The sequence below is a fragment of the Aedes aegypti genome, chromosome 3, assembly GCF_002204515.2.
Source record: "Aedes aegypti strain LVP_AGWG chromosome 3, AaegL5.0 Primary Assembly, whole genome shotgun sequence".
Taxonomy (NCBI): Eukaryota; Metazoa; Arthropoda; class Insecta; order Diptera; family Culicidae; genus Aedes; species Aedes aegypti.
The window spans coordinates 23,203,852-23,228,722 of NC_035109.1; the positions used below are offsets into that span (position 1 = coordinate 23,203,852).

Genomic DNA, 24,871 nt, shown 5'->3' on the forward strand with positions numbered 1-24,871 from the left:
TGTAGAGGAAACAGCGGAGCATGTCGTGTTCGATTGCCCCCGTTTCATTGTTATGAGAGGTCGCATGCTCACTACATGCGGAGGGGACACGTCCCCCGACAATATTATAGAGAGAATGTGTGCGGATGCCGAGTGCTGGAATGCAGTAACTACGGCTGTCACTCACATTATGTTAGAATTGCAGCGTCTATGGCGCGCCGACCAAGAGTTGGCTGCAGAGGATTAGCCCTGCCGAGGCTGCTCCCTTGTAACATTGTTTAAGTCGGCTAGGAGAAGCAGTTTGCCTAGGCTACTTCTGCTACACGTGTTGTGCTATATGCACTGGTCCCTTCCCGAAGAAATACCGTAAGGTGGTTCCGGGGAGATGAGGGTCTGAGTCCAAGGGTCATGTCGATGCACTGTTCACCACTTGAGCAACTCTAAATGAATTGCTCATGCACAGTGCATAGGCTGGTTTTAGCGGGTCGTCGTTGGTGCGTCATCCCCGCATTCCCTGAGTTATCTTCTCAGGGGATCTGTTTGCAGATTTCCCCCTTGTAAAAACAAAAAAAAAAAAGGCCCTTTGATTGAGCATGGTTTTAGTTAGGCCCTTTTATGATTTGTTAATTTAATTGTCTATTGAAGTGATTTTCATAGTTCTTGAACAAAATAAAACAATTATGTGAGAAGAACAAAGTATTATTGCTAAATATTGGAAATTCCTAATTGAAGATTTAGTGACTTAATGATTATTCCTATTTCAAACCCATTTCATTTTTGACTAGTTTTATACTTGTGTTCGACACTTATTACCTATAGTCTATTACGTTATCCATAACGTTTTAGATCTCAAATAACACATAAACTCGTGAAAATAGTGGAATTTCAACATCATTGGCCTTTTCATGAATCTTCAAACAATCAACGAGGGTTGTGTTATTTAAGATTTAAAAAGTTGTGGGCCACGCAATAGAATGATGAGTGTCGAACCCAAGTATGAAACTAATAAAAGCGAATGGGTTTAAAACATCAATAATAAATGTGGTACAGGCCCTTTCCAAATGTTTCACTAGAATTTCACTCTTCATATTCATTCGCTTCAATCGGGTGCTCTGAATATAATCAAATAATACAATCCATCCTGAAAAGTTCTAATCGTTTTTTGTATCCTTGTGTAGTATTGTGACGATCAGCTTCATTGCTGTGCTCACCCCTCGAATTCTATGAGTAAACTGCATGTTCGATCGAAATTTAAAAACAAATCCTAGTGCTTGTTTGGAAGTTACGCCCTTTCAATAGTATATAGTATAGGGTATATGGTGGTAAAATTTACTCCTTATAGATTTCATCTCATTTCCATAAGAACGGAGAATTTGTATGGTTTTATAGCACTATCATCATAAAAGGCATACACGAATTTAGGATATTATAGTTAATTTTTCACACGTTTTTATATATAAAAAAACTGGGCGAAAAATTACTTTTACCTGCAATATGTGGATAAAATGAACAGTAGATTATTGTAAAACGAACATCTAATAAAACACACGTCTAGAACGAATCTTTTTGAAAATTTGCGTTAGCCATAAAACATAACTGACCAGAAAAAAAAACTTAAACTTAACAGCAACATTCATGTATTAATATACACTTTACGCTGCATATAAAAATGCACATACTTCGTATGAACATGTTTAAGGAAAAATATGAAGTAAGTGTACTGCCCATAACTGCATATTTGTAACCTTCGACACTTTTGTCTGCTTCGAGTAAATGGAATACCAAGTGTGCATTTTATGGCAGTAGGGGAAAAGCACTAATTTTCGACCCACAATAATTCTGTGCCAATTTTCAATACAAAGTAGGCCAAAATCGCATACGATTGGGCCGAAAATTAGTGCTGTTTCGGTGATTTTATTTACCGAACCTGCATACTTTGTTTAAGTGTGTACATTATGAGGCTCATGTATAATCTCAATGTGGCTGTTATGCGGTAACAATCACCAATGTAGCAAAACAACTAGGTTTTTTTCGAATGTTCTATAACAATTATCATTTGATGATCCTCCACGGTATTAACTCGAAATTGTCAAAAATGTCGAATGTAACAAATATGCAGTTATGGGTAGTTAAGTCCAATATTGAAAAATAAAAGTATAACAGGATTTAAATCTATAGAACCAAAATGAATTATCTGTACGATATATGGCATACAGATATGAACCAAAAATCTACATATTTGTATAAGAAGACAAACTTAAAACTTTAAACTATATTTCCTTAATGTCTACGTTTGAATATGTGACAGTAAATCTTTTATACAAAGTACATTGCAGTGAAAAACATTTCCATTGTAAATTATTTAGTTAAAAACTAAAAAACTAGTTTCTAATATCCGATGATAGCTCAGCACTGGTTCAACGGCTTTTTCTTTACATCAGCGTTATTTCGAGTATTTGCATCATCGGACATCGTGCTTAACAGCTTGTTTGAAAATATGTCGAATTTCACTATTAATATGTTGTAAACTATATCCTGTGTTGTTAGCAAATTACTAAGATGGCACACAAACCAACCTCACAAAGACATTTTGAATATTTCAATTTTCAAATCATGGCCTACTTAAATTTGGTTAGAATTAACAACAACTTATAACTTATTGAAATTAGATGTGTAATTTTAAAATCGCATATTCATTAATTTTTATATTAAAATAATGAAAAATTAACCAAGTGTATGGATTTCGGTCCCAACACGGTACTTGATGGAAAAACTAAGTTTGGGCCAATAGTAAGAGATGGTCATATTTTATCATCGTTCTCAATGTTCTATGAGTATTAGAGCTATTTGATCATATCTGCGATAAGTTTTTCAGTACGTAGGATGATACAGCGGCAATAGCTAGAAGATTCTTGTTGAACGTAAAGAATAATCCGTAGCATTTGCAAACATTGATTTTATATGTCTGCCTTAATAATCAAAGCTCACATTCCGTAGAAGTTACAAGTTTACCATATGTCGCACTAACAAAAAATATAATGTTCAAGATTATGCAACCATGAAGAGCTTTGGAAAGATATGTATAGTTTTCAGATAAAGATTCATGGTTGAGACGAACGATTCATTTCATCGTTACTCTTGTCACATTGTCAAATGATTAACTTTTAGAAGCATTTTCCGTGTTATACAATCAAAGATCATTATTTCTTGCTTGACACTGAAAAAGCACAAATTCTCATTTGATTGGAGACAAATCTTGAAGACTTATTCAAACAGACTCAAGTCAGAAAAGTTAACAAACTTACTTTATCAATCCTACGTGTTTCGCAGACGAAATTCCACTCTAAACCAACTCGATCTTTGACTTTTAGAACGTTTAGTAACTGATTGAAACGGCTTTTCATTTTGTCATACATTTTTTGTAGGAAATGATAGGAACTACCTAGTGTTTTAACGGGAGCTGATTGCATGCAAAATTTGAGCGATATACGCGGTAAAAATAAGTTAAAAAGGGGATTCTTTTTGAAACAGTTTTAGAAGAAAGGTTGTGATTCTTCTTAATTAACTTTCTCAAAACCGTATGAAAGTTACTTGCGTCGATTTGAAAAAGTGATCGAGAAATCCTAAGATACTGTTTGATCAATATGCTTGTACTTAGTCTTATGAATCAATCCACAATGCAAAACCGCAGGAATTTTACACAGTATAGAAATTTGATAGAAGTTTTTGTTTACATCCGAAAAATAACGGACGGCTTCAATTGTAACGTGTTGTAATCAAGGGTGGAGGGCGGCTGTCAAATGGGAGTAGAATTGGAAAGCCGCCGATCTAAGTCCAGAACCAGTTTTAGGCTTAACGCAGAACAGTAAAAAGACAAGATGTGACAACTATCGAGTCTGGTATTCGGTCATTAGGACGAATGACGTAAGGCCGAAGTATGTCAAGTCGAGTGGGTCATTAGGCCGAAATCTTCAACGCTCAATTAGAGCAGCTCTTGCAATGATTTGTTTATGTTTTGGGTAATTATCTAGAAGAATTTGACTTTATTTATGGAGAGGTTTTTTTTTTGGAAATAGGTGGTCCTCAATTACTCCAGATGAGATATTCTCTTTAATGAAGTTCTTGCTCATTATAGTATTTCAACGTTAATGTCTTCATCGGAGATTCTCCGTTTTCCTGTTAAAATTGGAAGGGCCTTCGATTTACACTGTTATCAGAATCCTTTTCATTGTCTCCAGGTATCGGCATGTGATTCAATGACTTCTTTCTCTCTTAATAACTATAGTAACACATATGTTGAGCTTATCGGTAATCCACTCCGCATGGTTATTAACTCATTACGCGTGGTAAAGATGGATAAATTATGGGTGAAATTATGAAAAAAAACACCACGTGCTCGGCTGGGATTCGAACCCAGAACTCTTGTATGCTAGACGAGCGCTTTACCAACTAAGCTACCGAGCCACTTGGTGACCCACCAATTTTTTCATAATTTCACCTATAATTCATCCATCCTTACCACGCGTAATAAGTTAGTTAATTTAAAAAACATTTTTTTTTATTTTATTGTCATAGTGTTTCACAGAAAGTTTTGTTACTCATACAATCATTAGTAATTGTTCCCTGTTTTGTACATTGACTATTCTTTAAAGTTATAAGTTCATATTTATTGTTGGAGTTATGGCTACATACGATCTTATGGGAGATTTTGTCTTCTTATAAACATTGGTTGTTATTTCGAGTAATGTTGTATCAAAGTTGTCGTTATTTCATTCGAAATGTTTCCTTCTTTTAAAGACATGCTGTTTTTTCAGATAATACTCTTTTACACTTTCATAGCATAACATAGACTGACAGCACATGTCAATGGTTGCTACTCCGTGATTGATCAGAACTGGTGAGATTTCCGCTTATTCTCAAAGTGGACATTTTGGGGAATTAGGGGCATAATGGAAACATCGAGCAAATGCTTTTTTAGCTTGAGCTTGATTGGCCGCCCGTGGATGTTACTCCAGTATTGCCAGATCAGCTGCACTTACACAAGGAACCAACCAGATGACTGCATGGGACTAACAGAAACCCTAAGTGTATAAGTGCTGGTGATCTTCTATTTTTAGGCAACAATGGCGCCTGCCACGTCCGAATGCAGTCCAATGTGGGGAAGGGGGAGGAATTGATGTTGCACTTATACTAGCTCACTGTAGACCGTGGAGTCCGAATGCATCTACACCAGTTTATACGGGAATGTATGGATTGGGGGAAAGGCATGGCAGAGAAGTTTGCTTGTGGTTAGCAGACTGCTTATGTATCAGGCGCAGGGAAAGGCTTTGCTAATGATGGAAGAATGGAAGCGTTAGGGAAACGGTTTCTTGTCCGTCTCTGGTTCTAGCGTGTGCTATGTGATACGAATAGTTTGAGTGTGATAAATTGAGAATGAAAGGTAGAAGCAAGTGCGAGATACAACTACAAAGTACGAGGAAGGGACGGGCCTGGATTGAACCCATGACCTTCTCATATAAAGCAGAAGCGATAGCCATTAGACCACCAACCCCGTCTTCGAGCAAATGCTTTTTAAAGACCATAAAAAAGCAATGTTTTCAATTAACCTCCGTCTACTTTTTAAGTTTAATATTGGGAAAATTGGGAACGGTAGAAGGTGGGAATTTTTTTCTCACACTTTCACTTCATTTCACTTCACTCATACTTTCATAACTATCAAATCCCACTTTCACTTCACTTGATAAATATCATCGATATCACCAACAATAGAACCACTTTTAATATTACCATCACAACTATAAATCAGCCACTACACAATATTGCTGTTTGCGTTTGACGTGCAAATCCAGTCTGACTGAGCTTCAAATGCGGTAACACAAAGTAACCAAACCCGGGTAGAGTAGAATTGCAAAAGAATAACAAAATTTACCATTAATGTTTGAATAGCAAAATTTGTTCTTTATTTGTTTGAAATAAAAGATAAAATAACAAAAATAATAACTAAGTTTGTATGACATAAAAACTAAATAATATCATATTTTGCCATTGTAATAACATAATAACAGCAAAAATATAGGCAACCGTAAATAACAAAATATGTTATTGTTTAGAAATTGATAACAAAATAATAACTAAATAAGCTATTCACGAGTAGAGCAAAGTAATAGTAATTTTAGTTCGTCGACTAAAATTTCTAAATTTAGCATGATTGAAAAAAAAAAACTTTTTGGTTTCCTGCAAAAACCATTTGCTTTTTAAATCTTCAATAAATACATACGAATAGTAAAATGAGCTATTATGGCAAAAATTGATATTAGTTTGTTCTCATGAATTATTTGAATAAAGTCTTCAAACATCAAAATAATTTCATATTTTACTCTTGTTATTCTTTAGATATTTAATGTTTTTTTAGTATTTTTGCACAAATAAAAAATTTTACCATGATAGTATATTTTGTTATTGATTAGTTATTACATGACTTTCAAGAATGACAAATTTTGCTATAATTGTATGTTTTGCTATTGATGAGTTATGTAATGTCATATATTAATAACATAATAATGGTTAAACTAGATATGATTGCAAAATTTGTTTTTACTTTACCATTATTTTGTAATTCACCTTTACCCGGGAAGGATACCATGACCCATACTGCCGTGAATCGCAAGTCAGTCCCCATCTGCATTTTTCGTCAAAATTGAGTTAAGTTCAGTTTTTAACATCTTTTCCAATGCTCTTTCAGCTGCACCAATAAAATAAAATGATTTGTTCGGAAAAATTAGGAAAAAACAGCAAGTCAAATTGTTCCATAATGAAAAGTAACCGAAAAAAAAAATGAAAAGTAATATCAGTCTCACTACAGACTTTCGCACCATGGAACACAAAAATGCAACTTGTTTTGATTATCTGTATATTTTTCTCGGTAAGATATCATAATGATAAGCAAGTTGTGAAAGTTTCATTAAGATTGGAACATGTTCCAATCCTCTGGATTTTTTTTGAATGTTTGTATGGAAAACGAGTTTGAAAACTTCACAGCCCATTTCTCAATGCCTACTTTTTACAGATGGGACTGACTTGCGATTCACGGCAGCATATCACCGCCAACCCAGCAAAGAAAATCAAATTTTGACTTCGCCTTCCTTGTTAAAAAATCTTACCGCTTTTTGATGTTTTCATTTCAAACGCAAGCAACATAATGATAATCATCCAGATAAAAAATACACCGACACGTTAATACTTCAGTAGACGATACGATTCTTTGAAGGAAGCACGACACTAGACAACGGACTTGCATGCAACGCACAGTGGCACAATCGTTCTTGACGAAAAGTTTTCCGGACTGAAGCGAGAATCAAACTCTCACACACCTTGATTCGATGCGGCTTAATGCTTGGTAACACTAACCGTACGACCAACGAAGCCCAAAAATTACAAAGATAAAACTTTTCGCTGATAAAAATATTACAGTAATATAAAAAAATCATGTCAACATTCAAAAATCATCTTCATTACAGCAAAAGCAGACTTGATAATGCTCCCTCAACATCATTAGAGTTCGTTGAAATACTCTAGAGCAGCATGCTGTCTTTGCTTCTTTGCAAGGGAGCGAAAAAATGCTAAGCAGAGAGGCAACGAAAATTGAGCGGGGAAGATGTAGCACAAAACACAATAAAGTAAATTTCCATCAAAAAGGGTGCTCTCACAACTCCCCGAGGACTGTTTTGTTTCGGGCGGCAGACTCGAGAGTTTCTTTTGAAGTGTGAGTTAAGGTTGAGCATCGCAACAGAGAGAGAGAGTACCTGAAAAAATCCTCGCGTTTTCTTGCACTCTCACTCGAATCGCTTGAGGATCTGTGTTGAAAATTTTGAGTTCAGTTTTTTCTCCTCATAAAAACGGTAAAATCGCCTCCTCTTTCCTCGCAGAGGAGTTTCTATCAAGCCTGAGCAAAAGGAGGGATGCTTTTATTAGTAATATTCGCATTATCACCAAATGTTATCACTCTAATAATCACCATTTTTGTAACTTACTACCCATCAATCACACTAACTTCTTCCACTTTCATTATAAGCATTTACACAATCACTTGTTTAAAACATAATTTATTACCATTTTTCAATTCATTAGATACTATTTGCCTTAAAATTACATTGTATTGTCTTAAAATTACATTGTATGGCCTGTTCGTTTACGGTATGAGTTTAAACGATTTCTAACGGTATTTATTGTTGATTGGAACTATTCAGTTATGTTTTCATAGTAATCTAATAACTCGCGTTAATTTGCTAATAACTTAACTTTTGGATAGAAAATTAATTTACAATCAGCTTTATATTTATTATACAGTAAAAAAAATGATCGAAGACTTTTGGAACAAAACTACTACCGCTAATTGCAAAGATTCGCGTTTGATAAATAAAGAATATGTATTAGTAAATAGGGGATATTACCCAAGTAGCACACATGTTATAAATGAGGTAAAATAACTATTAAATAAATGAATCTAGTTATATATCAGTTTATATGCCCTAATTAAAACATGTGTGTTACTCGGGTACCTTAGTTTTATTTTCTTACACCAGCTGCTTGTTAGTAGAAGATGATACCGTCGAACGTCTTTTATCCACATGCGATTAGGTATGTAGGAATGTGTTGTTTTCACTGGGGAATTGGTTCCAACTTAGTTGTTCCTCCGAATGTCGCATGTTCTTCATGTGTAGGTCCATTAAGTTTCTTTTAATTTAGGAAATAGAAAGTAAAGAGATAAAAAAATACAAAACGAAATGAAAAAGAAAAAAACAAAGAACCTATTTACGACCGCTTATTTATCTGCAAAGGAATAACAAAAATAAAACAAAATCACTTCTCATAAAAAGATCTAGTATAGTATCGGCTCTTTGGTGAAGTTCATCAAAAGTGTTTAAGTTTGAAACACTTCTGACTCACATCACCAATAGCACCCCCAGACAACCAAAATGTACGTATAACGAAATCACCTGGAGGCTTTATATGTGCAAAATTTCACTTATAAGATGTCACGAAAAGGCCTTCTACGTACAAAAGTGGAGGCGATATGCGTGCATATATTATGTGATGAATAATAACATACAATGCGAGTGTATAAATTTTCTCCCGAACTAACCTGTGATCTCATGCGACTTAACTTATGATAACAAATGTTGATTTGACAGCTGCTACGGATTGATTCGACTTACTTTGTACGAGTGTACGAGACGAAACGAAATATACAAATGAACTCAGAAAAGAAGTGTTTTATGCGATCAATCTGACGAGTTTATCCACGGTGTTTTGCAGGTTTGATGTAATTAGTATGAATAAACGAGTTATAACGTGAACTTTCATGCGTTTTCTGGTTGTCTGGGCCACTAGTGAGCATCTTTCTCTTCAGAGTAAAGATACATTTAAGCCCCAGGACCTGACAGCAATCAAGCTGATCACAAGGTTGGGCCTTTGCCCAGGGTGAACACTTGCGTGAAATTTAATGAATCCAAAATATTTAATGATTCTCAATCGTTCCAATATGTAAAAGAGCTCTCCCTCAATCATAACAGCTAAAAAGAAGCTTTCTGGGTTCCTTACTTTGCTAAAAAATGAGATTCTTTCACCATTCAAAGATTCGCTAAGGGCTCCATCAATACTGATGTTTTTAAGAATCTATGACAAAAGGTCGAAAGGACAGAAGGTCAAAAGACATAAACCTGTTTCCAATGCTCTTTTCATACAGATGTATCATCAAATAGATAAGTTACATTATTACAGCAAACAATGCAAAGATTTTGATGTTTTGAATGCCTGGGGTACGTTTTCCTGAAACCATTAAAAAACACTTGGTCCAGTTTTTCTGAACACCGATCAGTTGAAGCAAAAAAATAAACTGTTGTACCGTCAAACATTTTAAATGCAATACAGATTTCATGCAGTGTATGAACTTTTGATGAAACATGCATATTCTCAGAGAATATGGAGGTGTCCATTTCACCCCATGTGTTCATTATGCCCCAGCACATCTCATATTATTGATCCATAACGGCACCGACCAAATCCTTACAGTCAGTTGAGATGAGATAGGAATGTTAGTGTGTTATGATTGTTGCTTCTAGAGACCGAGAATACCTCTGCATCTCCACAAAAAACACGTCGACATTCATAATGTCGAACAACCCTATCTCTGTTTCTCTTAGATTTTGTAGGCTTTCATTATAAAAAGGACGTAATTTCAAAACCCCACTATTCTTTTGTTAAAGTTGCCCAAACATGTAGTTTAGCTATAGAAATCGACGCGTGACCACAGATTCAATGTTTTTTTTCTGACAATAACGGTCAGGGGAGCACCGTGAACGTGCGCGATTTAGCAAGTGGCATTACAGATTACTCGGTGGCGGGCGTGGTGCCCCCAGTCAGTGCTACATTGTATCACAATGTTGTAACGATACAGAGGCAATCCAGTCATGGAGTGAAGTTTGCTGATTGTATCGAAGTGAAGTTCTTCAATGAAGCATGCAAGGGTAGAAGAAATCAAGTGCATCTGGCAATGTAATTACGATCGTTTTAAGAGAAATCAAGTTGTGTCGTCTATCCCCATATGGAACCGGAAACCGAACTCATAAGTTTCGATATCGATGCATAAACATCGCGAATTTATTGGACCTTATCAGCACAAAGCACTAGGCGGCTCCATTTCAGAGTCTAAGTGCTGATGCACTTTTGCGCAAGATATACAAGTTCAACGACTCGCGTGAAGTGTGCATTTTTGTTTCTGCAAAAGTGGTTTTCTCCTGAAAAGAATGGCCGCCCCTCCTCCAAAGAGGTGGGGGGGCCGGAGCGTGAAGAGCTTTCCAATTGCCAGCAAGTGTTAATAAATTTACAATCGCGTACTGGTAGTCGTTTGGATCGTCGTCGGGTGACGACGCCTACGCTCCGAAACGAAACAACGGTTCTTTTCTTATGCATAGTGACTTTGGATTTATCCGCGTTTCGGGCAAGAGAAGTGCATGAAAGAGTTATGAGCCGACATTACTGTAAAATCGGGCAAAATCGATATGTCACAGGAGCTTTTTTATAAATTCCTTTATTAAAAGGCCTGTGTCCTCCGCAAACAAAGATTTTTGATATTTCTGAGGTAGCTCAGGTAACTCAGATGTGGAAATATTGTATAATATTGGTCTCAAAATACTGCCTTGAGGAACACCAGCTCTTACAGGAAGTCCTGTAGTGACAGATAACTTTGGATTATTATAACAATTGATGTGATAAGCTCGACAAATCTAACCTAGAAATACTAGAAAACTAGTAACTATAATGAAAATCGGCCAATTTAAAGGGGCTGATCATTTGACAAATGGTTTATTGTGCTATAATTATTTGGACTCCAACGCCGTAAGTGATGTGTACAGTTAGTGCAGTGTGTCCGACGAGCTATTCACAATAGTCTCTGATTAACTTTAAAACCTACCGTTAACCGCAATCAAATTTCAATTTGACTCATTGTCGTCCATTTGTTTCCCATTTCCAGACTCCGCAAGTTGCATCCCGCCGACGTTGATCGCATTTTATTAATCAAACAGTGCCACCCAGAAGCAGCAAAACACCGAACGAATCAACGAACCGCAGAGCGACCAAACATTACCAAACTCTGACCCTGCGGCGTCCCGACCGCCACGCCTGCTTGGTTCGCCGCATTAAGGCCGGACCAACTCAGAAGTAAATTTGATTGTGATTATCTATCGCGAGTAGCGAAGCGAGAGAGTATCTAGTTAACTACGTTTAACTTAGTAGATGTATAGTGATTTCATAAGTAATTTCGTGTTTGAGAGCTGATTTTTTTTACCATTGAATGCTATCAAAACGACTCCGACGACTTCGGCTTTAGTTTGGTGCAGAAATTCTGAATCGAATCGATTGAAAGGCAGAAGAAGAAGAAGGAGAAGAATCCGATCTGTGATTATTTTTGTTAATTTTAAAGTATCGCTTTTAACGCAACTTGGAAGTAATAATAAAACGCCGTATACTACCATTTTTTTCGCCTAATTTCGTGAATGCAATATATTTGAGTGAGCTGTGAGTGAAAGGAGTTCTTCCAAGAAAGGAAATTGAGCACCTGTTTTTTATAAGTTATCTCTCCGATTTCACAACGAAAAGACAAGCAAGCAAACAAAATGTACACCAACTCCAACCTCAGTCTGACCGTTCCGCCGTTGATGGGCATCGAAGCTGGAGTTTGCACCACGCCCAGGACGCCGGAAATCCTCAACTCGCTGATGGCCATGACAAACCCGCTCGAGTATTCGTACCCGAGCGCGGCAACGACGCAGGCAAACACGACGATATCCGCGGGCGTCCTCGCCGGGTCCTCCGCCAATACTGCCAGCTCGCAACAGGTGTCACAGGTGAGTTTCCAACCGCACGACTTCCACCGTGTACATATATCGACGCGCTGAAATCACAGACAAACGGATGTAATACTTTAGAAATTTCCAAAATGTAATGTTTTAAACCTCACATCCTTCCTCCCACATCGTTTTTTTTTTCGTGTTTGATGTTTCACTCTACGGCCATCTGCAGGCGTGAGGTGAGAACTTGGCGTTAGATTTCAATCAAATTTGTTCTAAGTATTATGATTGTTTATCTGTGCTGAAGGGTTAAATGGCTTTAATGATGTAGGTTCAATACAATCAACATAAGTGAAGGCCAAAAGGGGTGAAATAGTGATCCTTTATATGAGAGATAAGCATAAGTAAAATTGAATGGATTGGCAACGGACCAGCAGTGCTGAGTTTGCTCGTCGACGAGAACAGTATTGTTACTCGGAAATTACTTCCTCATTGCTAAAAACTGTATTTTGTTTCGTTATAGATCTTTGAGCTACATTTCCAAACTAATAAACCGCCGAAAAATTAAGAACTATATATCGCATTGACAAAAATTCAAAAAAGGAAAATATTTCATATATTTTGCTCTATGCAAAATAACTGTTAACCGAAATAATTTCAAGCGGATTACATTACTCCTCAAGAAAAGTTCAAAACAAATATAAAGCATGTTCGTTTGGCTCACACATTGACAGAAATGTCAGCTTCCGCGAATCTCTCTTATAAAGGATCACTAGGGTGAAATAAGCATGCAAACTGGGAACCATATTGAACCAAGCAGGCCATGCGTGTGTTTGGGTTTTATTACTGTTGTTCTAGCGATTCATACCCAGATGGCAATGCACAGTGGTCCAGGAATCAGTTTTACGCGGAAAGATGCATTTTGAGCTTTAGAATGAAACATTAGACAAAAACAGTCTTCTACAAAGTTGTTTGTATAAGTTAAGCCCTTTGTTTGGTGTTATTGAAAATTAGGGTGGACCACATTTTCATAGAAATTGTGTAACTAACTTTCTTATTTGTAGAAATTATATTTACATTCTTCAGCAAAGTTATAGACCATTAAATTTCAAGCAAATTTGCCAAAAAAAAATTTTTGTATCTCTTAAATTGACCGATTTAGAACTTTTTTCCTGCAGTGACATAGGGTGGTCAGAACAAAACTGGTTTTCTGGCTCTAGAGTTTTCAATTCAAAGTTCTCATCAAAGTAGTCTATGAGACACTTTTAGAGCTTTAAAAAATGCATAATTTGGTGAGTGTAGAAACTCGCTATCTCCTTCCGTTTAGGAGTTATTGTTATTTTTCTCTCAAAAACATGCCTACTTTGATTGTGAATATCTCTGATTGGGGCAAACATAAAAAATATCATTTGACGGGATTCAAAAGACAAAATAAAATTGTATATTATGTCAAAAAATGACAGATGTGTTATTTTTGTAACTCTAATAAAAAGCCTTGAAAACAAAGGATTTTAAGCAGAAAAACTTTAATAACTTTTGAACTAAAATAGATATCATCAATATTTTTGCATGAAAATTTGCGTTTTGTTAAGTTCTTAAAGTCGTTCATAGACCGCTTTGACGAGAAATCTGAAATAAGAAAGATAGGGCTCTAAAACTATTTTGAAGATTTTCATAGTATGTATTTCTTTATTATTTTGCATTTTGAGCATGAAAATGAAATTTTAGACAGGGTGGTCCACAATATCACACATATCATATAATCAACTTTTTTATTTGCAAAAATACTGGTATATACTCTTAGGCAAAGCGGTAACTTGGAATTTTGATCAACTTTGCCAAAAAAAGTTTTTCTATAGCTCAAAATTTGACCAATCTAGAGCATTTTTTCCTAATCATCGCAGGGTGGTCCAACAAAAATAAGTTTTTCAACTCTAGTTTTTTTAACCCTCTAATACCCAACCCCGCCTTTAGACGGGGTACACTTTGGAATTTTGTGTATTTTTTCGTAGCTCGGAAATCAATATTATTTTATTTTTGGCTTAAACCTTGACTCATAACACGCATATAAGAAATGTTTTTTATGACTTTTGAAACTTTTTTGTAATTTTGAAAATTGTCTGAAAAATTGTATTCTTATATAAGGGGCCGTCCATAAATGACGTAGCATTTTTTCACTGATTTTTGACACCCCCTCCCCCCTCGTAGCATTTCGTCACAAATGCTGATACTCCCCCTTGAAAAATACGTAGCATATCAAGCACCCCCCCCCCCTTTTATATTTGTTTTATATGTTTTCCTCAGCGATTGGGTTGAAACGAAAAATTGAAAGAAATCAGAAGTTCAATACAAAATGGAAAAAAAAAATGATTGGATTGATGAACCTCGTTACTGTTGAGTTAGGGTACAATATATTTTTTAGTATATGGATCAGAAATTTTGTTATTAGAGGATTGTTTTTTTAATTATTCTTTGTTAGGAAATAGATTTCAATGAAAATTAACAATAAAACATATTAATTCTAAATGAATCTTCGTCATTATTATCCAAATTCAAATCCATTTAGCTATCAGTGGCCAGATATAGAAATGATTACACTTGAAATATTTAGAATGTTTAGAAAATTTTAGCGATTATTATACAAATTATTAATCTCTATCAATATTTGAGCTAAACTTTACTATCGTTCCTCATACTAAAATATACTTACACAACAAAAAAAAACAGTTAAATAAAAAAAAAATCTTTAAATTACCGAATTATCAATTTAATTTAACGATAGGGCAATTTCTATAACACTTGAATCTGTTGTCTTCATTAATATTCAGGCTATTCCATCAAGAGCATTGATACATCATAACAAATCGATGAGTTGATTGAGTGGAGATCTCCTGCAACATTGAATGCATAATACACGATATAAATATCTTGTTTCATATAATATTTGCCTAAAAGAGCATATTTTAATCTCTTGAAAACGGCTGACTTTATGACTTGTTAACAAATGAGAAAACAATGTTTTTCGAGTAGTTAAAGCATTGATTTTTAATTACAGTCATCTCTCCCTTACTCGATATTTCGTATCTCGATATCGAGTTAGAGAACCATAGTAAAAGTTGGTTTTCATGGCTACCTCGATGGTCCCTTGGATCGCAGTTGCATTGATTTTGTGTTCTGTAACTCGATACCTCCCTAACTCGATGGTCCCTTCAATATCGAGTAAGGGAGAGATGACTGTAATATATTAAACTTTGATTTTGTTTATTTATAAATTTATTAATTTAGACACGACTATAATGTAGTATTTACATAATTATTTAAAGCTTTAAAAAATCTGTTTGATTACATTTGTTGCATCTTCGAAAAGACCAACACGAGATGGTTTATTTGAGGTGGAAAACACGAAGAATTTAGTGGACTGTAACACTAATAGCAAGGAATTTCGATTCCGGAAATAAAGCACTTGGAAAATGTTAATTTAACTTCAACAGTTAACTATATTCATGAAAAGGTAACAAGGTAAGGGTTCGTGTTAACACCGCGCGGTCTACTTGAAGAATGAATTTTTCACACACCTTCACTTCGATATCCGTTTGCCCGCGTTTTTTCTCGTCGTCCCTTTCGTCCTTCCGTTCTTTGCAGCGTCACGTTTCGATTTCATCAAGTTGGCAGCGGCGCTGCGTCAGCCCACTGAAAGCAAACTCTCCACACATCGAGGCAAGCGTTGATTTTTCGGTGTCAAATTATCATTTAAAAAACTGTCCGAATGAAGATCGGACAACATTTATCAAGAAGATTTAAATTTCTTAGATTTTTTTCAATCTTGTCATATGAATGTTTTGAAGCTGAATCATCATTTTATAACCCAAGTCAAACAAAAATAAAGTTTGATAAAAAAATAATTGTATGCCTTTTTTTTGCGCCTCTCTTTTTACCGACATGATTTAAAATGCTACGTCCACTAGCTAGGACCCAACCCTCCCCCTCGTCACACATCGTCACAAATTCGTAAAGACCCCCCTCCCCCCTAAAAAGCTACGTCATTTATGGACGACCCCAAACCTATGAATGCCCGGGGTTAATTTAACGTATAATATAAAAAATCGTACCTTTTATATTTTTATACGATCGACCTATCACAAAAGAAGAGCCAGGTGGTATCAAAATAATTTCAAACCTGTTTTTCCGTTAGTTACACGGAAAATAAAATACCCTCCGAAAAAAAAAAATAAAAATGTAATATTTTTAAAAGTACCACAAAAATTTAAATTTTTATTATTGCCAAAAATCAACAACCAGAAAAGGCTTCAAGAAAAAATGAAAAAAGTTAGGGATGTTCAAAAATAAAAATTCTAAAAATCAAAAAACTAAATTCAAAAATTCGCGAATGAAAATAAATAATTGCCCAGAACGTGTTTAGAACGATTTTAGATAACGAAAAATAATATTTTAATCGAAAACAAAAATTTGGGTATTAGAGGGTTAATATTATTTTCTCGTCAAAGTCGTCTATGAACGACTTTTAGAACGTAACAAAACGCAAATTTTCATGCAAAAAGTTATATCTATTTAAGTTCAAAAGTTATTAAAGTTTTTGTGATAAAAAATATTTGACTTTCAAGACGTTTTATTAGAGTTACAAAAATAACACATCTGTAATTTTTTGATATAATATGCAATTTTATTTTGTCTTTTGAACGCCGTCAAAAGATATTTTTTATGTTTGTCCCAATCAGAGATATTCACAATCAAAGTAGGCATATTTTTGAGAGAAAAACAACAATAACTCCTAAACGGAAGGAGATAGCGAGTTTCTACACTCACCAAATTCCTGGACCATAGTGCAATTGGGGTTCTCAATATATGCAAAAGTTCTCTAGAAGGTGAATGTGATATAATTATTACCGATTTGTGATGTATAAATAACATTCTACATGAAGTGTTGACCTGTTCAGTTTTGAGGGTAACCATACCACATTAAATTCGGACGGATTCTATCCAAAAATTAGCAAATTTGATAATGTTTCAGAGGTTGTTTCAAATCGATTTTTTTGGACCTTCCCACAGAAATACCTCGTTGACACCCCAAAATTACTTTGAAAATTATTCAAAAATACTACTATCCTTTTGCAATACCAATAATCAATCACTGTGCAGAAGACACTATGGTGTTATGATTGGTTCGTCATTATCAGGGCTGACAAATTTCAATCTTAGTGCCCAAATTTCAAGCAAAACTGAACGACTGCGATTCGCATTCGATTCCATGGTGCGAGAACTGACAGAGACTGAGCGCCGTATTCGTGAGAGACCACACCAAGCGACATTCCAAATCATTCACACACTACCCGTGCTGACAAGCCACCTGTGTCGGGCTTTGGCACTTAAAAGTGAGTGTCTTATATCAAACCGTAGTACATTCTCTCATTTTCAGAAAACTGAAAAACTTAGAGGAAATTATGTGGGCTTCGTAGCCGTGTGGTTAGTGTCACCGAGGCATTTAGCCGCATCGTGCTAAAGAGTGTGGGTTCGATTCCCGCCTCAGGCCGAAAAACTTTTCGAGAGGAATGTTTTCCGACTGTGCCACTGGGCATTGCATGCCAGTCCGTTGTCTAGTGTGGTGCTTCCTTCAAAGGGCAAATAGCCCACTGGAAGCATTAACGTGTAGTGTCTTTAAAAAAAAAAAAAAAAATTTGGAACTTTCAAACATTAGCATCAGCCAATCGCAAGTGAGCGAGTGCTCTTGTTTACCTCTCTCCCGCTCTTGCGAATAAAAGGCACACAGCACAATCAGAAAGAACGTGGAAAATGAAAAAAAAATCACCTTCACAAAGTGGTGTCGAAATTTTGCGCAGCTTTTCGTGTAATTAACTATTATTCAAAAAATATTATCAACGATTTAAAAATTCATCCAAAACTGATCCGATTAAGTTTAAAGTGTCAAATCTCGTATAATTTAGGATAACACTCTAAAAGCCAATGGAAATAAAGCGTGTAGCACGTTGTTTCAGAACTAATGAAAAAATAAACATCCAAATCATCACCACAAGGAGATAGAATAGGATCACGTTTTCACAATACCGCTTTTAGAGTGTTATTATAAATTATGCGAGAAATTAATTTCAACAACTTTTATCTCAAGTGATGTTTGGTTTACTTGGCAGTGTTGTAAAACAAACTTTTACATTCAAAACTATAGATTGCTCTGGAATTTAAGAACAAAGTTCATGAGTCTGGAAGGTATGAGAAATTTTCTTTTTGAACATGAACTTATCATATGCGAAAGAACAAACATTTTGATTTTTATAATTTGATTTCATTTTTTATAATTTAATGGCAATATTTTAACTGATTGACTTAACATCAGTGCTGTGGAAATTCATGAATATCACATGACTTTGACATTTGAACATTGAGATTTTCTGTCAATGTAAGTTTCCGTAACCAAATCTGAATTACTTACTGTCGGTTGGTCAATCTAGTTAATACAACAGTAAGACACATTTTCTTGCTTTTCTCTTTTGAATTCGTTCGCAATGATTTTTTTCATCACCAGGATTGTGAGGGCATGTTGGAAAGGTTTCTGAGGAAATTCCGGTCAGGACTGTGACCAACTCCGGTAAATCCAAGACCATGATAAAGGAATCCCGAGTAGTATTCTGAGGGAGTGTTGATCAGGATTCTATAGGAATCTTGTGCAACATTCTAAGGAAAACCTAAGCAGGATTCTGAGAAAATCTTGAGCAAAATATTGAGGGAATTCTGCTGAGGATTCTGACAAATTCTTACCAAACATATGATATACACCCCAACCTCTTTTAGCGACCGTTATCGGGGGGTCGTAAAAAGACTCGGTTGTAAAAAAATCAGGGTTATAATTATGTTTTTGAAAAATGCAACTTCTAGATGTGGAAATACTGATCCAAGATAGTCGGCAAAGTAGAAGCAGGGGTTGAGAACTTTCCAAAATGGCCAATCAAGTTTTTTTTTCATATTCTAGTAATAGATGGCAAAACTGCTCGATTGTTATCAAAAGAGCCAATTACAGTGCTGTTCTGAATAATAGCAGCGCATGTCGATTTTCATACAAAATGCTCAACTTTGACATGCTGTAGTTTTGTTCCCTTTCAAGCAATCGAGTTGAAATTTTCTCCACAGAACTACAAATATGCTCAATTTTGTAAACACAAAATTTCAAAATTTTCTAAGCCCCTGCCGGAAAGTGAGATACTAGGTGAAATTGTTCGAAAAAATAGCAGTTTTTAAAATTTGAATTTCGGCTTGACATTATAATAATAAATCTTCGAGCTGTTTAGTAGAATACCTATAAGTAGATGAAAAAACCGAATTTAGTACTATACCATTTAATTCCACTAGAGTTTGTATCCTTTGACAGATACGCGTATTTCGACCTCAACTGTAAGGCCGTCTTCAGTGTCGTGTACTAGACTCGACTCGAGTCGAGTCAAAGTTGAGCATTTTGTATGAAAATCGACATGCGCTGCTATTATTCAGAACAGCACTGTATATGGGGGTGAGATATGCAGATATCAATAAAATTTAAAGATAACGATACTGAATGTTCACCAAAGTTGAAGGAAGTGTTGCTATGCTTAGCAACATAGCAATACTGTAACCCAGATTTCCATGAAGGGTTCAAAATTTTGTCGTAGCTGGCAACACTGCTCAAGTAAAATTCCGCCACCAGGCTACCCAAGTAATCGACTAGCACTTTCATTCGCTCAGCGTGCCAATATAGTGCTATAATACAGCAGATACGCCCTATATTAGCCGAAAAATAGCCCTATGCGGCCAAAAAGGCGAATTAGAGAGCTAGTGGTTACTTGGGTAGTGTGCTTGAAACTTTTGTTTTGCGGATATCTCAGGATCCTCACTACTTAGAAAGATGGAGTCTTCGGCAAAGTTGTCCAGTAGCTCATGAGCTATCATTATTCAAGCTAAGCGTTTCGAGATTTTGCCACCAGGCAGCGCTAGTGAGCATAGAATTTTTGTTTTGCGGATATCTCAGGATCCTGATCACTTAGAAAGATGGCGTCTTCGGCAGTAGCTCAAGGGCTATCTTTATTCTCTTCAAGAGATTCGAGATTTTTCCATCAGGCGGCGCTAGTGAGCACGATTTTTTTAAGGATATCTCAGGATCCTGAACACTTCAGACAAAATGTTCATTCTAGTCAGGAGATTCGAGATTTTGCCACCAGGTGGCGCAAGTGAGCATAAAACATTTATTTTGCAAACAGCTTAGGTTCCTGACAACTTAGAAAAATGACGGCAAACTTTGGCAAACATGTCCAGTGAGTCAATGGTTATCATTTTTCGAGCCATGCAATTCAATAGTTTTCCCCTAGACTAGTATCACCTAGAGGAAAAACTTTAAATCACTCTGGTAGAATAATTATAGATCTTGAGCTACTGAAAAGCTCTGCCGAAAACGTCATCTCTGACCAAGATGATTCCAGGGTGTTCATTCAAAATCAGTTTTCCAATTCCCGGATGCCCAAGAAACTTAAAATAGGATGAGAACCCTGCAGATGATCATCCTGCGACTTGCATACAATGTGAATAAATTTCTGAACAAATCTAACTTATTTATTATAACACTGTAAGCTTCATACGGTTTAAATATAGAACAAAAAGAGTTTTGAACAAAAAGATTTTAAGTATTTTCTGAAGTATTTAAAAGACTGTCAACTCCCAGGAATTCATAGGAAGTTCAGAAAGATTTTAGAACTAAATAAACAAATTTCTGCTACGGGTATCTAAACATCCACCAAAGAGCAAAGTTCAATATTCAAGCCATTAGAGATAGTCGACTAATTACGTAAGGGTTTATGTTGGGGAGTGGGGTTTGAAATTTCTTACACGCCACCAAATTTATTTTTAATTTTTATATAAAACTAGAGGTCCCGGCAAACTTCGTCTTGCCATCAAGTAGGCTGTTGAAAAACGCCATGAAAAGTCCTGTACAAAATGGCAGTTTCGGTTCACTCCCGTTTCTCCAACTTTTGCGTTGAAAATCCTAGTTTTTTATATACACGAACACGTCGGAACACATAAGGAGCACAACAAAGGAAGAATTTTCAAAATCCGATTGCCCTTTCTAAAGCCATTTCGTGACATACAAACACCACTCCGTTTTTATTTATATAGATATCTTGCCATGTGGGAGGGGGTCTAAAAAACGACGAAAATATCTTACGTAATTAATGAACAGCCCCTTACCTTTTAAGTAAGCCTTCGGAATAATGTGTTAGACATGGTCCTGGGTTGGTTACTGGAGAAATTCTTGATCTAGTAAAATTCATGTTGGGTTCAAGGTTTTTAACAGAAACGATATCTCCAAAAAACATGTGACTGTTAGTATACAAAAGCGGCAAAACGGTTGACATAAATCTAAAATTGCATCTTCCAAGTAATCTTTGAATGATTTTGTTAAGAATGTTAACATAAAACTGGCCAAAATTACATAAGGAACCTTGCTGTTTATTCGTCTATTCGTCTAAAATCTTGCCACGAAATTTGTTGAAATGATTGAAAGAATTCGTTGTAAATCTGTAGATATCAATACAAAACCTCACCAGGGGCCTCATAAGAACTATGTCATAGTCAAAAAAGTGCCTAACCCAGAAAAGGCTTCATCAAGAAACAATTGCATAAATAACCCCAGAAATCTGACAAACGGAACTTTTCATGAATCTGTCCAGGATTTCAGAAGATCTCCCAAGAAATAAGCCATATACTTTTTTTCGTTTAGCTTTTCACTAACCTCTACGAATTTACTAAAAATATTCAAGCAGAATCAGCCAAACATCTTTTCTTGAATCCACCAAAAATCTTATTAACAATCAATTAATAACAATTTCAGTGATCTCTCAGAAAGATCTTTCAATTATCGATTTAATTCTCGTTAGGATTCCAGCATAGATCTCATTACAAATTTGACATGAATTTGAAAAGAAACCCAACAAGAATCTGGTCAAGAACCTTGTCAGGAATCACTAAGTACTCTTCTACAAATGTTTCATAGATTCTAATCGTTTACTATCTTTCTACCAATTCACCAAAAGATAGTGGGAAGTACGAGAGTGCTTAAAATTTAAAGAAATCAGTAGTCTTGTGTTTGAATTACATATTTTCCCGGGGTGTTCTTTATATTCCCGGGTATTTCCCGTATTTTTCCCGGTCATTTGTAATTCCCGGGATAATTTTATAACTGGGATTGCAAAAATGGCTCCAATTTTTAAAAATGCATTTCGCTAAGGAATTTGAGACCGAATATATGTTTTGTTATAACTAGGTTGTCAAGGATAGATGACTGAATCTTTAAAACATCATCAAATAATGATCATTCGAGCAGTTTGTTTGAAAGCGTTCCAAACATGCTAATATCTTAATAATTTTTAATATTTAAATATAAAGTCTCAAATGTTCTCGCATCCAATGAAAATAACACTGCAGTACACGTTTTTGTCTGAAGCACCAAAATACCGCTATTTACTAAAATGAAGGTTGCTGAACCTTTTGTCGTTTTCAATCATAGCACGTTTTGTTTTTGAGATATGTAAAATGTAAAAGTTGACTATTTTAACCAACTTGCATCCAAAATTGTCAACATGTATAGCCATTTATTTGCTCAATTTGCTGCAGAATTCAAACTTCATTTGTAAAACAAAGTTATTATCAAAGTTCATGTAGAAAAACACAATTTAATCTAAATTCAATCGTACAATTTCAGAACACCAAGCCTTCAAATGACCATGGGCCTATGGGCCAGAAAACAAAATTTCGCGACAAAATTCCAAACACCTTCAAAATGAACAAAAATGAACCTAAAGTAATAAAAACTTAAGGAAGCATGAAAATGTCGTGTTTGGGATGACTAAGATGCATTTTAAAATGAATTGATATTATTTGTAGGGATTATGCGTATTTGGGAAAATATGGTAATTAACCCCTCTACCGGCAGCTTCATTTTTTACCGCTAAAAAAATATTCAAACTTTATTGTTTCTCGATATTATTGCACAATTTTTTCACAATACCTCAAAAACTCTTCTAGTTTAAGAATCCGTGTCGATAATAATCATTGGTGATCTATTTTGAAGATATTCCGATTTTCCTTGGGGGACCGACATTCTCCATTTAGAATGTCTTTGACCATTTGGTTTTTGGTTAATTTATAAAAAAAAAATAAAATAAAATAAAATGTGTAGTAGGGTGCCGGTGCCATTAGTGGACTACCTAAGCTATAAAAAATCATAACAAAATAACGAAAAGCCCTAACAGAGATCTTTTGACGTCAACAGAAAGATTTCAACCTCTACCATATGGGAAAAATATAAAAAAAGTGTTAAAACTAATTTTTTAACATAAAATCGCTTGAGCCACTATTGGTACACGTGTTCCAGTAGTTGCGCTAGTGCTCCAGTAGTAGACGTTCCCGAATAATACAAGGAATTTTGAACAAAATGGTAAATTTTTACATAGGTTTAACATTTTTCCCTCGGAACAGCAATTAATATCTTTCGAATGAAGCATAAAGATCATCTCTAGGGCTTTTCTTCATTTTTATACATCCATTTTAAAAACTGCTTCCAACCGTTGATCCACTACTGGAACACGACGGCTACTATTGGTGCAAGGGAGCAAATTTTTTGCATAAACTTAATTATTTATATGACTTTTTGATAAGATAAAAAGCTGAAATTTGACAAATCGACTAAACTAGAGGCGATCTACACCAAAAATAGCACATGTCGTTTTTATCGAAAAATGTACGTTTTATTCCATAGTCCAATCTACTGGTACATTACAACCATTGGTACCGGCACCCTATACAATGCCAGGTAATAAGGAGCTACTCTGAAAAAATCATACAAATCGGTTCAGTATTCTTGGAGAAATCTGAAAATTACGATAAGAGGTTTTTGAGAGTTTTCAAAATCTTTAATTGTCTGGTGTGGTACCAGAAACATAAATGCTCATTACTCAAAGACGGATGCACCAAATTGCTTAATTTTTTCACAACATACTCGCATTTATGTATCATTTTGAGGAGTGAATATCCGAATACGCTAAAAATTCTGTAGCCTGAGATAAATATTTTCGTGGGTTATTGCTACGCGTCGGTCCCCCCAAGGAATTTTGGAATATCTGCGGATCCAGTTGACCAATTATCAATATCGACACATATTTTAAAACTAGAAGAGTTTTTTAAGAGCTCGTGAAAATATGGTTCAAAAAAATCGAGAAACAAAAAAGTTATCGCGATTTGAGTATTATTTAAGCGGTAAAAAATGAAGCTGCCGGTAGAGGGGCTAAGGCATTATCAATTCATATTCGCTCATATATCATTTTACAAAATATATAGCACATTTTCAAAGATATGTTTAAAACATTTCAAAGTATTTTGAAGATACACTGTTAAGTTTCTCAGAATAGTTAAAAAAATGCATGAAAAATGTGATCTTAGCTGTTTGGAATGCATTGGCAACTGTTTGTTTGAGTGTTTATTGTGTTTTCACC

The 24,871-nt window shown here is 35.3% G+C and overlaps 1 protein-coding gene across 2 annotated transcripts in view; it reads left to right on the forward strand.

The window, feature by feature from the left end:
* LOC5571956 (activating transcription factor 3) overlaps positions 1-24,871 on the forward strand; it is a 246,391-nt gene that overhangs the window by 165,161 nt on the left and 56,359 nt on the right. For both annotated transcript variants that reach the window (XM_001660006.2, XM_021853490.1), the window contains one exon: positions 11,513-12,386. In XM_001660006.2, coding sequence (XP_001660056.1) covers positions 12,156-12,386 — 231 coding nt within the window. In that variant the 5' untranslated portion in view covers positions 11,513-12,155. The remainder of the gene's footprint in view (positions 1-11,512; positions 12,387-24,871) is intronic.